We start from the raw sequence: 12,288 nt of genomic DNA, 5'->3' as shown, positions 1-12,288 counted from the left end.
ATTCAGGCAGCAAAAAAAAAAATCTCCCTCTCGTCAATTCAAGTCAAGAAGACATTCTTGAGTCAACTTTTGGAGAATGAGATAAAAAAAGGCTTGGAAAATGAGCAGCATAAGGAAAAAACCTCTTCAAAGTGGTACTAGAGGAACTTGATCAGCTTTTCACAGAGAACATTTGTGTTTTAGAAACCAGCTGTAGAACTTCATCCTCCCCTGATCTTAAGGGGAGAAATGAGACAGTAAATTTTGGTAACATGCTCTGACAGTGTGTGCATCCTTTTCCCTGGCTCCTTCTTCTTTCTGACCTGTTTCTCTGGAAACAGACCTCCTGAGATGAAATGTGTCAGTTCTTGAGTGAGTATAGAGCATCTGGAATCACAGATTCCCTGCCTCATTTGATCCTTTGGGGTGAGACTGTGCTAACAAACACAGGTGTGTGCACAACCATCTTGACTTCTGTGTCAAGGGGCTGACAAAGTGCTCAGAGTAAGACATTCACAAAGTACACACCACCCTTTCCTCTGATGGCTTGTCCTCTCCATCAAAATTTCTCCTCCACTAGGAACAGGGGAGGAGAAATCCAGGCATGGTTTGGATAAAGACCTGGTTAGCTGGAAACTCTTGCTTTGCTAGAAGCCTCTGCTTTGACACCAGGGTCTGTCTCCATTGCTGCACTGAGATTTTCACACTCTTACATGAACTTTTCCCTGATCCCTAAGGACCAACCTGCTGAGCAGCTGTTTGCAGCAGAAGTAGCTCAGCATGGCAAGTAGCTTCCATACCAGGAAGGTCCAAATTCCGCAGATGCAGCTGGTCATGCAGGAGAGGAGAGAGGAATTTGATGGCACCAGACCAGAAAAAAACGTGTCCGCTGTGTTGTGCCCTTCTGGTTCACAGAGGCTGGTGGAGAGAGGCTGTGTCTGTGTGGCCAGATGTGTGAGGGCCTCCTGGGCTTGGCCAGGGCACAGCTTCATTAGAGACCTAAATTCATGTGTGGAGACTCTGGGAATGGAAGAGCACTATTTAAGGACAAGCAGTCACTGTGTAAAGTGATGAACCATGCCAGATTGTCAGCTACACAAAACCAGCACCTGAATCACACAGCATAAGTGTGTCACACTAGAAAGAAGTTTTTTTCCCTGCCAGTCACTGACAAGGAGCAAATTCTTTTTTAGATTACTAATAATGGGAAAGATGGGAAAGAGTGAGTGCCAGGACTGGGAGCAGAAGTTGGAAGGAAGAGGGTGACACAACAGAGATGCAAGTTTTGGTTCTCCTCTGTGAGAGTGCTAAAGGGTTTGAGTCTGCCACTGAGAGTGGCACAGGACATTGCTGTGTATCTTGTCACGTTGGTTGTCAAGCCACAGCTCATCAAGGCATGGAAGCTGCAGAGTGTCAGAGCAGACCAGGGCTCATGTCTGCTTTGGCACTTCTTTCTGACAAAGGAGAAAACTCCATAAACTAGCCCCTTTTTGGAAATGTTGGCAAAGAGGGCAGCTTTGTGCAGAAGAGCTCTTTTCTCTTGAAAACTGAGGGCTACCTCCTGTTCTCCACATGTCAGGGGAGTCCCAGCTTAAGCATCTCTGCAAAATGCCCTCTGGAAGACACACCAGCCAAAGGGTTGAGTCACTGCTCTTTCTCCATGTCTCCCTGGCACTGTCTGCCTTATACTAGAATTCCTACCTAGGGTTTTTGAGGATGGATATTTAATTTCATAGAAATGCCAAAAAATCGATCTCCTCCTTTTGTAGCATCCCCCCCACCTCAAGGCAAGACTCTCAGGAGGGACATATGCAGAAAATAATTTTTTTGCAGGTCAGACTGCTTCTAACATGATTGCCTTTTTGAAAATAGTTGGGCTCTTGATAACCAGAAAGGTTGCTGTTCTCTGGCAGAAAACTTTGCAGTAGAGAAAGGTTCTGGACGAAACAAAGCCATTTTGATAAATTTGGTGTTGGTTTGAAGAATTGACCAAGCCAAGCTGTAGGGTTTGTTTCTCTGTTAGCTGTCAGCCTCCTCAGGATGGGTCTATCCAGCTCAACATGTCTTGGACAAGTTGCTTGGAAGGAGACACCTTCTTGCCTTCCCAAGCCTGGGGACTCTGAAGAACACGAGAGGTGTGACAGAGGAGCAGGAGACATCCTGATCATGGGTTGTGCCCTGCAGCAACATTTCCCCAACTTATTTGTAGGGATTTTTTACTAGCAGTGCTCCTCAGGTCCTGATGGAGTATTGTTCAGTCTGCCTAAGAAAATCATAATTGTCTGGAGGGAAAAACATCTCAGAAACAGCTCTCATTAGCATATAGAGCCCCGCTTTGCTCCAGCAATTTCCAGGCATGAAAACAGAAGGATGCACATTCTGTCAGGGATTTAAACTTCTCACTTCCATGCCCATCCCTGAAATCAAATGATTCCCTATTTAGGTATCTGTGTAAAATTTATAAATATCTTATGAGTTCTTCACGCCACAACTAATAGACAACTTGTCAAATGTGGCAGCAGTGAAATATGAAATGAGTTACAAGATGAAATACCCTCCTGTTAGAGTTCATGTGCCATCTTTTATCTAAAAATAGCATTTGTCATATTATACTCCTGCTAGTTTCCCTCCTAGCCACTAGGTAGATTGCTTATTTAGAGAAACCCAAGCTATTCATGGCAGCAAATTAAATTATTCATTTACGTCGCATAAAAGAATACCTTGGAGCTGTCTCTTAAAACCCTCTTACTTTTTCCCAGCACCCAGCAATGTCTGAAACAATCTCTAAAAGCAAAATAAGTAGAATGTTCTGGGAGTGAAAGAAGAAAAGAAATGTAGTACTTTCAAGGTATACATTTCCTCTTTTTTTTTTTCCACTAGAAGTTGCTGGATTCTGGGGTGAAAACTCATCCTTTGGACCCGAGAATGAAATTGTAGAGGTAGAATTTGAATCCTGTTCCATCCAACCACTCTTCCCGAGGTTCCCAAGCACCTCCTGACACGTTTTTTCTGCAACATGAAGACCCTGAGGAGATTTATGGCCATCAAGCCCCACAAAATCACACACGCTTTCTGTCAATGCTTCCAGCCTGTGGTCCCGCAGTGGGCTCTGCCCTCAGCCTCCCCTGGCTGTAGGCATCCAGAAGGCATGTTTGAGCACTCCTTGGGGGCTGTGTATGGCAGAGTTCCCTTTTCAGAGAGCTCTGCAACCCAAAGACAGGCTCTTGCAGCCTGGTTTTGCTGATGAGCTCACTGGCTGTCACAGCTCTCCTCTGAATTGAGTGTACAGCATTTTTCTTGTTCTGCACCTGGGCAGTGGAGGAAAACAGCACCATAAATAGCTTGCCCAAGCTCATCTAGGGCTGTGTTGAGAATATGAGAATGTAATTCTCTGTGCTTTTGTCCCATGGCATATGCTCAGAAGAGCACAGGAGTGCTGTCAGAGGTGTGGTGCCCAGGCATGAGCTCCTAAGAGGAGTGGCACTCAGGTATGCAGTCACAGCACTGACTCACCCTACCCACAGGACACACTTTAAATCTCTGAGCTCCTTCAAAGGCTCATTGTTAGCAGGTTACAAGAGTGATTACACTTTGCATTTGACTTATTTTTCTCCTTTGAAGGAGAAGCCACTCAAGTCTGGAGATACTGAGCCCTGCCAAGGGATATTAACCTCAATTAACCAGCTCCAGATGAAGGGAGCATGGCTGGGAAGTCACCTTCAGCAGTGTCCAAGTGCCCTCCTATGAATCTTGTTAATAGTAGCAATTCTCATCATCACTTCCCTGAGTTTTCAGGCTGAAGCTCTGCAGGGAAGTCTCTGGGATGCAGCCTGTGAGGGGCAGGAGCCCTGGATGAGCTGTTGCTGTCACTTGTAGAGGGTGGACATTTGGCACACGTCTTTGAGGACTGCTGTGTCAGCTGAGAAGCAAAAAGGGGACAATCATGAAGGGTCACAGCACTTGCCCCAGCTTGTTTTAGTGCAGATCCATTCATTGCTGTCTGCAGTCATCCCCTTCCAGTGGCAATGTGCTGGAGGCCAGTTCCTGAGCAGCAGCCTGGCTGTGGGGGTCGAGGAAACATCACAAGGGAGGTGATCAAAGTCCAGGGACCAAGGAGGAATAGGCCTGGGCAACTGCAGCCAGGGGGTTTTGCCTGTGGCATTCTGGTGTTGCCAAGTTACATGTGAAAAGTTTTCCAAGCGATGAGAGACCTCTTTGAGCCCGTCCTGCAAGGCTGGCTGCCTGACTGACAGGGCAGTTTTTAGACTGGGAGCTGGGGAAACAAGAGGAGCTGCAGCAGGTCAGTGTTAGGGGATTGTGGCTCCTTTAAATGCCTTTAAAACTGAAAGGCAATCAACTGCAAAACTCAAAGTTGTATAAAGAAAGAAAGAAATAGGCAGGCAAAATTAAATAAATAGCAGGGTTTAGAGACATCACCTCTTAAGAAGTTATCAGCAAGATAATTGTTGTAATAAATAATCATCCCCCTGCTGCTCAGGGACAAGTGTGTGTTTTGGAGGCAGAGCAGTGATAAACTACAACCTTTGGCAGAAGAGTCTCCATCCAGCTGCTGCCTTCAGCATCTGCTGCATGGAGGTGAGCTCAAAACACTTGCAGGAGAGCAGAAGGATGCAGAGTGCTGGTCAGAACAGGTCATCCTGTTTAACTGCATTACTGGAACAGGCATTGTGTGGAGGGAAACAGAGCACATATTAACTTGGAGCAGCATTGTGTTGGTCTTCGTCAAACCAGACCACTGGACCATCTGGATTTGAAGGCAGATCCCACAGGGCCACATAAGGAATTAGTTTTGTATGCAGTGTGTGCATGTTGCTGAATTGGTTGCTTTGAAGGAAAAAAGTGAAAGGGCTGCTTCCCAAATATCCATCAGAGGCTGCTGGCAGCTGTAGGTCAGAGCAGACCCTGTTGTCTGACATCTCCAGTGTGCTTGGCAGGCTGTCTGCAGAGCAATTGTAATGTCTCAGCTGAGGTAAAGCTCATAGCTTTTAGGGGTAGCCTTGATTTAAGAAAAGGCTTTAAAAAAAAAAAAAAATAGAAAATCCATTACAACTGCAGAAAAGGGTTCATCACCATCTCTGTTAAAAAATCTGCACCTTGTGTCTGCTCTTCCTCTATTCTTCTTTCAGTCACTTCAGCTTTTCTGCAGAAGGAAAGAGCTGCCTCTGATCAGAAATTATCTGCTCAGGCACTTACAGGCTGTGTGTGATGAAACTCATCTTAAATGCACCTTACAAATGGAATTGGCTTCCCCTCTTTCTTCCTTCCTGTGTAGATGTTTTTTTGTGGCTTTCTCTCTTCCAATGCCTGATTTCTCCAACAAACTTGGGAAATGGTGGAAGGGAAGGGAAGGGAAGGGAAGGGAAGGGAAGGGAAGGGAAGGGAAGGGAAGGGAAGGGAAGGGAAGGGAAGGGAAGGGAAGGGAAGGGAAGGGAAGGGAAGGGAAGGGAAGGGAAGGGAAGGGAAGGGAAGGGAAGGGAAGGGAAGGGAAGGGAAGGGAAGGGAAGGGAAGGGAAGGGAAGGGAAGGGAAGGGAAGGGAAGGGAAGGGAAGGGAAGGGAAGGGAAGGGAAGGGAAGGGAAGGGAAGGGAAGGGAAGGGAAGGGAAGGGAAGGGAAGGGAAGGGAAGGGAAGGGAAGGGAAGGGAAGGGAAGGGAAGGGAAGGGAAGGGAAGCCTAAGCGACAAATATAATTCTGACTTCTCAACAAGACTAATATCCAGCTTCTTCAGTGTCAGGGTGCAGCCCTTGCAGATCCAGGAGTAAGAGAAGACAGAGAGCTAGGTTGCCAAATTATCAATAATCCCCATGTCAGGGGGGGTTTTGAATGGAGAAGATTTCTTGGTAAGCTCAGGATGAGGTGTCCTGTTGTAAGAGAGAATGTTGGGAAGGAAGGATGTTTTTTGGGAAAGGAGTGTTTAACTGGAAGGATTGAGGTACCTTTTGCTGTTGGATTTCTTTCTGGGATTTTTAAACTTTTTTTCACCCTTCTGGTTCATAGTTGGTCTACATGGTCAGGACTTTATGATTAGAATTATTCTCTCACCCTTGGTAACTCATAGGTGGGTCGATTTGGCCTTTGGGAAGCAGCATAACTGATAATTTTGTGATTCAGCACAGGGCCAAAGTTACCTGAGAAATCTTTTCCCCATTTCATCTTTATGTGAAAGAAAAGGCAATTTGAAATCTCAGAAAAGTGGTCTCCACAGATACTATGCCAGCACACAAAGACCTGAAAATCAAAAACCTGAAAAATCAAAAGCATTTTTTGGTTTTGTATCTCACCTGTTCAGGTGAGTGCACAATTTCAAGGGATGATTTCAGCAATACTGTGGATTTTTTCCCTCTCCTTCTTCTCCTTTATTTTTGAAAGGAAATATTCACTCTGGTTCATCTGACTGGAGTTCCCCTTCCTTTAATGGTCTTCCCTGCAGGGGTATCTTTGCATTTGTCTTTTCTTGCTTTCGAGCTCATGCAGCAGTGATGGAGTCTGTGACACAGTGGGTGGGGAAGAGGAGAGCTGCTGGTCACTGCTGTGGTGGAGTAGGAGAAATGGGCAGATGATGAGGGACTGGCTGATGGCAGAGGAAGAGCAATAATGTCATTAACCAGCACATCTATGTTTCTCTCTTTTGCCGCTCCAGAGCGATTACTCGAGTGACACCGAGAGTGAAGACAACTTCCTGATGATGCCACCAAGGGATCATCTTGGCCTCACTGTGTTCTCCATGCTCTGCTGCTTCTGGCCACTGGGAATTGCTGCCTTTTACCTGTCCCATGAGGTAAAGTTAAAACATCTCCTGCCAGACACTCTCAAGGGCAGTGGAAGGCGGTTCAAGGGGTGGCATCTTCCCCACCTGGACATGTCTCTGTGGTAGTGCTGGCTGCCTTTTGAGATACTTGGCTGAGGGAGGTGGCTACAAATTATTTTAGCTTTTAGTTGGCAATGGTCAGGTTCCATGTCAGGTTATATGTCCAGCTAAGGATCCTCTGTGGACATAGCTTTTGAATAGAAAACACCCCTGATAGCTCAAACGCTTGGCTTTCCCATTGGGAAAACAGATCTACTTGTCCCAAGCTGATAAGCTAGAATATCCTTCCAGGAGTATAAAAATAATTTCTGTTCTGCAGATGTGAATTTGCTTTCCAGAAACCATTTCCTTTCCCACAGAAAAAAAAATTGCTCAGTCAGTTCTTCCTTTCAAATTTTAATATGCAAATCTATTTTTTTTACCAAAGAAGTGACTGTGTTTTGGTTTGTTTTCTTCACGAGGCAGTCTTAACATTGCTTAACTCGCAATCACCTCGTGCCCATCATTTGTTTCGACAAGGATGTCTCCATAAGAGTCTGCAATGTAATTACTGAGTTTCCCAGCATGGCAGATAACGTGAGGTGGCAGAGAAGGAGTCACACTGGCAGCCTCATCAGCCACTGCGAGGAAACATTTGATTATATTTCTCTCTAGTGCCTATTGCAAACTACAGTCTCTGCTCCACAGCGCCCTTCACATTCACCCTCTCAGCTGCCTTTCTAATCTGCCTGCACTAAACATCTACCAGCCCTGCTGATTTGTCAAACCAGAGCAGGCTCTTCAGATCTGAAGAATCCTACCCTTCAAAATCAAAAAAAACCCTCAAAAAAAAAAAAAGGCAGAGAACTACTTAACTACTTTTTTTTTTTTTTTTAAAGCTTCAAATGAGCAGTCTGTCTTTGCTCTGGGAAGCCTCTGAGACAATTAGTGTTTGTCCTGTGGAAAATAACAAGTTCTGATTGTTGGAGTTTTGATTGTTTGTGCGATAGTTTTATCTGAGCAAAGAAAGCACAGCATGGTCCAATAAATACAAAACCCCCCAATGTAATTAATGCTAAAAAGCAATATGGCTGAGAAGCTAAATGTGCTGAGAACCAGTGTGCAGAGGCCAGAGAATCCAGCTGTGGATGGATCCCAGGAGCCAGCATGAGTCTGTAGGAACCTCTGTCTTCCATGGGAGAATACAGAAGGTGGAAAAAGCATGAATACAGGGAAAATTGTTGGTACTAGGCTGAAGGATTTGGGCATTTGAAAACCAAAACTTGGGTGTTTTTTGGTTTAGTATAATGATGAAGAATAGCTGAATGTGGCTGCCTAAACTCAATTTTCAAATCTCTTGTAGAAAGATGGTCCAGCTTATTCCAGTCCAGCAGAGACACATCTCTCTGTCCTCTCCCCAAGCTCCCAGGGAGCGCCTTTCTCTCCCTGCCTTCCCATTCAGCAGGTCCATCATAGCTCTGAGGATACATGTGGAAAAAGTGATTCTTCTGCAAAACCCTACATCCCACAAACTGTCATTTTCCAGGGGAAAAATTAATCCAACATTAAGGCCAAACCTCCTGTGGCTGAGAGCTTGCTGAGATAGTCCAAACCACCAAAACCCTGCACTTTGCTGAGCTAATACTGACAGTGATATCAACTCATACTTGGATACATAAACCATACATGTGGTTTCTATTTATATAGATCATTCAACTTAAACCCCTGCATAACATTTGAGATCACTTGTTAATTCAAAAGAATAGTCCAGCTTTCCCCCTTCTGTATCAAAAGCCTGAGGTATAGCTAAAGATCAACTCTTGCTACTCATGATCAAACCTCTTTTTCTGCAGTTGCTTGAGCTCTTGAAAATTTTGTGTTTTCCAAAGTTTCCTGAGCAGTTGTACCAAAAAGGCCATCTGGGAATAAATCACAACACGTGGGAAACTCAGAGATGGGGGCTGGGTTCTTTGATGCAGTACACAGCCCTGGCAGTGAATTCTGTTTTAAAAATCTGGTCATTTGAAGATGAAGCCTTTGTTTGCAGCAGATGTATCTGCAGCACAGCTCACTCCACAGGCATGGGTGCTCTGTTTATTCCTGCCTCACCTGCCAGCACATTTATGACGCGTACGCCTGTGTCACCTGCAAAACAATTACACAAGGTTGGAGGCTATAAGACAGCAGAGGTGCTCCTTCCCAACAGAATCATTGAATTTTGGGGGGTTTGTGCTCCAGGAAAGCCAAGTTTCTCCTGCAGGTGCTGTTTCTGCTCTGTGTGGCACTTGCTGTCTCCACCAAGGCTCTTGCCAACGTGCTGCTGATCTGGGGCTCTTGCAGAGCCTCTGTATTGAGGGGAGCAGCTGTGCAGGGTCTGCCTCTGTGGTGGCAATGAAGATGTGCATCCACAGGTGAGCCAGCAGGGAGGAGCAGTGGATTCAGAAGTGTGCTTTAAGAAAGCTCAACATGTTTCTTTTTTTCCCGTTGGGATATCCAGTTTTCCAAGCAGGATGTCACCTGGTGATCTTATCCCAAGCAAAGCTGAGACTTGCTGCTTTCCATCTTCCCTCAGAAAAACACAGAGCTTTGAGGCCACCCCTGTGCTGTCCACTTGTTCGGTGATTTCCTTCTGGTTTTGCTTGTGTTTTCCTTCCCACAAGAGTCTTGTCCCCACTTCCTGTAGCTGCCCAGTCCTGTGCCCTTCTCAGCTCCACTCTCAGGATGGGGCTCTGTGTCCTGTCTTCTCCCACATTTCCTTCTCCAGAATGAGGCATGTGAGTTTTTAGGCTTGCCATTGTTTAGATTGTCTCATTTGTCAACAGCTGAAGAGCTCAGTCAAAGGAGTTTTTTGTGCATTTTGCAAGAAAACTTTTGGAAAGAGGAAAGTAAATTATATCTTTCCCCACAAGCAGTGTGTGATCAAAACCCCACCTCATTATGTTTATTTTTTCATAAATCTCCACCCTCTGGAGTCTTGCGGGTTCCTCAGTTTTTATTGCCAAAGATATTTTTAGCATTGTAGATTGTAGGCAAGTGTGAAGCCTCATAAATCAAAGAAAGAGCTTTAAAAATATATCTTTTTTGTCTTGTCAAATTTACCATTGAACTTGTCAGATGACTTGTCAGACTTTCTGCTTGGGCTGGTGGGGTGGTGGTAACAATCTTGAAAGGTCTTTTTGCATGAATCCTCTTTTTCTCCCTGCTTTTATTTTTAGGAACGAGAGCAATACCATGTCACACATTTCCCTCCCTCCCTGTAAACAGAGATTCATTATGAGAGAGCTGAGCCTTTGATGCTATGAATGAGCTTCACTTCTTGCCTGCTCCCTCACAGGCAGAAACAAGAGCGTGCACAACACCTTCACCAACTCTGACCTGGGCACACACCTGGAAAAACCCCTCTGCACACTTCTCCACCTGCTCAGGTTCTCCAATAGCCTCCCCAGCCTCCCTCCTCCCTGGCAGCAGGTGAGACCTGCCAGGCAGCAGAGTGCCCTGGGAGCACAGGGCAGCAATCCCAGCCCGTCTGCTGTGCTGGCTCCCTGCTGTAATTACCTCCCTGGCAGGGGCATGGAGGGATGTAAAGCTTTGTGATTATTTGCTCGTATTGTCTCACTGGGTAAAGGATTTTCTACAGTTATCACACAGAAACAAGGCCTATGTGAGCAGGAAAAAAAAGAGTAGCTTGTCTTTCCTTGTGATAACTTCTGAAATATTTGGTTACTTTTCATCCAGTTTTCAGAGACAGGGCTTTAGGAAAATATCTGTATTTTGACATATTTCAGTAGTCGCTGTGCAGAAGGAAAGAATGTTCATGTTCCCACTGGAAGGTACAAAATAATATGAATTCTAGCTTTTTTCAGAGTTTCAGTGCTCAGCATACATGGATTTCACTGTCCTTGCTTTTCTGGCATAAGGTTTTGACATCCAACTTCAAAAGAAGAGGGCAGAGAGATAACAGCCAGGTGCTATCTGTGGTTTGTTCCTTAGAAAGGTGGCTCATAGTCCTCGTATCTACAGGGAAAACAATGAGACAGAGCAGCAGTATGATGTGCCACACTCCACCAGACTGACTGGTGATGCTCTGCTCTTATCCATCCCCCCTGCTTTTTTTCTTATCTGTCCCACTTTACTCCATAAAAAAAAATGAATATGGTTATTATAAAGAGCTTGACACACAGCCAGGAGTGTGTGTTTGTACAGGGGATGCAGCAACCTCTTATATCAAAGAAGGAAAGGCAAAAGAAGAACAAAAAATGTGGTATTTTTCTTTACTTGTCAGTGACAGGCCAAGATCTATACTTGCAGGATATGCTGGTCAGCATTGCTGAAGCAATGCTAGCAAAGCAGACAGGAGGCTTTTGCATTTCCAAGAGATTTTTCCACACTGAATTACTTCTTGGTCCAAGTAATGCTTAAACAAAAGAACTGTCTAAAGAAGATGAGCTTTAATGGAAATAAAAGGCCTTTGTTTTGCTGTCTTGGACCAGGTACCAAGTCACACAATTCCTTTGCTTAAGCAGGGCTGTTGCTTTAAGTCACAGAGATTGGGTGAAGGGTGCTGGGTGTGCTCTGGGGCTGCCCAGCCCAGTCTCTGCTGGCTGTCACACAAAGGTTTGAGCTCTCTGTGCTGCTCACTCTGAAAGCAAATCCCTGAGTTCTTTCTCCATCTCTCTACATGTGAGTACAGGCACACCCAGGTGCCCTCTTACCCTTCTGAACTGCTGCAGTTTTTCTGCTGCAAAAGGTGATGTGTACAACAAATAAACCCAGTTGTGCTAGGAATGAGTGAAAATAGTTTAAAATTAATTCCTCCTCACGAGGAGCTGCCAAGGTCTTTTGTGGCAGAAGTTTTCCCAGAGGAGCTCAGGGCTGCTGTCTTGCTGAGGTGGCACAGTGCTGATGGTGTGGCCACTGCCCTCACATGAGAGCCCTGGTCCTGGGAGGCCACCAGGCCATGGGCTTCTTGCAGAAGGTCCCAGCTGGCTGCTGGCCCACATTCCTCCCCTTGCTCCCATCAGACAGGTGACAGAGGGGAATAAAATAGCAAGGCTTCTCTTCCCAGCCACGACACAGAGAGAAAATGCCTGCTGAAGGAGCCAGGTACACATGTCACCATCAGAGAGTGCTGGCTTTCCTGTGCTTGGAAAAGCAGCTCAGAAATAGATGACCCTGGCCCCTGCTTAGGGGCATTTGGGTGACATCCTTTGCCTCTGCAAAAAGCTTGTGGTGGGGTTGAATACATTCAAGAAGTTTGCAACTTCTGGTCCTTTGGGAGAAGAGAGGAAAGCTTCACCCTGGAGTGGGTAGAAGAGGATCTCTTCCCCCCTTCCCCCAGGCAGTTCTGCAGACAAAGATAGCTGCTCTGAAGTGGGGCTGATGAATTCCCAGCATCTCCAGGTCTCATCTGTCCAAGTGGGAGCTGGCTGCCAGCCAGTGCTTTGCGTGTGCATGGGCATTGCTCCTGCCAACTTTTCCCTTTGGGAAGATGTCTCCAGAGAAG

The 12,288-nt window shown here is 45.7% G+C and overlaps 1 protein-coding gene across 1 annotated transcript in view; it reads left to right on the top strand.

Annotated features, from left to right (window-relative positions):
• The window catches only part of SYNDIG1 (synapse differentiation inducing 1), a 50,210-nt gene that overhangs the window by 12,450 nt on the left and 25,472 nt on the right, over positions 1-12,288 (top strand). The window contains exon 3 of the mRNA XM_059840789.1: positions 6,639-6,776. Coding sequence (XP_059696772.1) covers positions 6,639-6,776 — 138 coding nt within the window. The remainder of the gene's footprint in view (positions 1-6,638; positions 6,777-12,288) is intronic.

This window comes from Haemorhous mexicanus, chromosome 3, assembly GCF_027477595.1.
Source record: "Haemorhous mexicanus isolate bHaeMex1 chromosome 3, bHaeMex1.pri, whole genome shotgun sequence".
Classification (NCBI taxonomy): domain Eukaryota; kingdom Metazoa; phylum Chordata; class Aves; order Passeriformes; family Fringillidae; genus Haemorhous; species Haemorhous mexicanus.
Note: the sequence above shows the minus strand (reverse complement) of the source record. Positions and strands in the feature narration are given on the sequence as shown.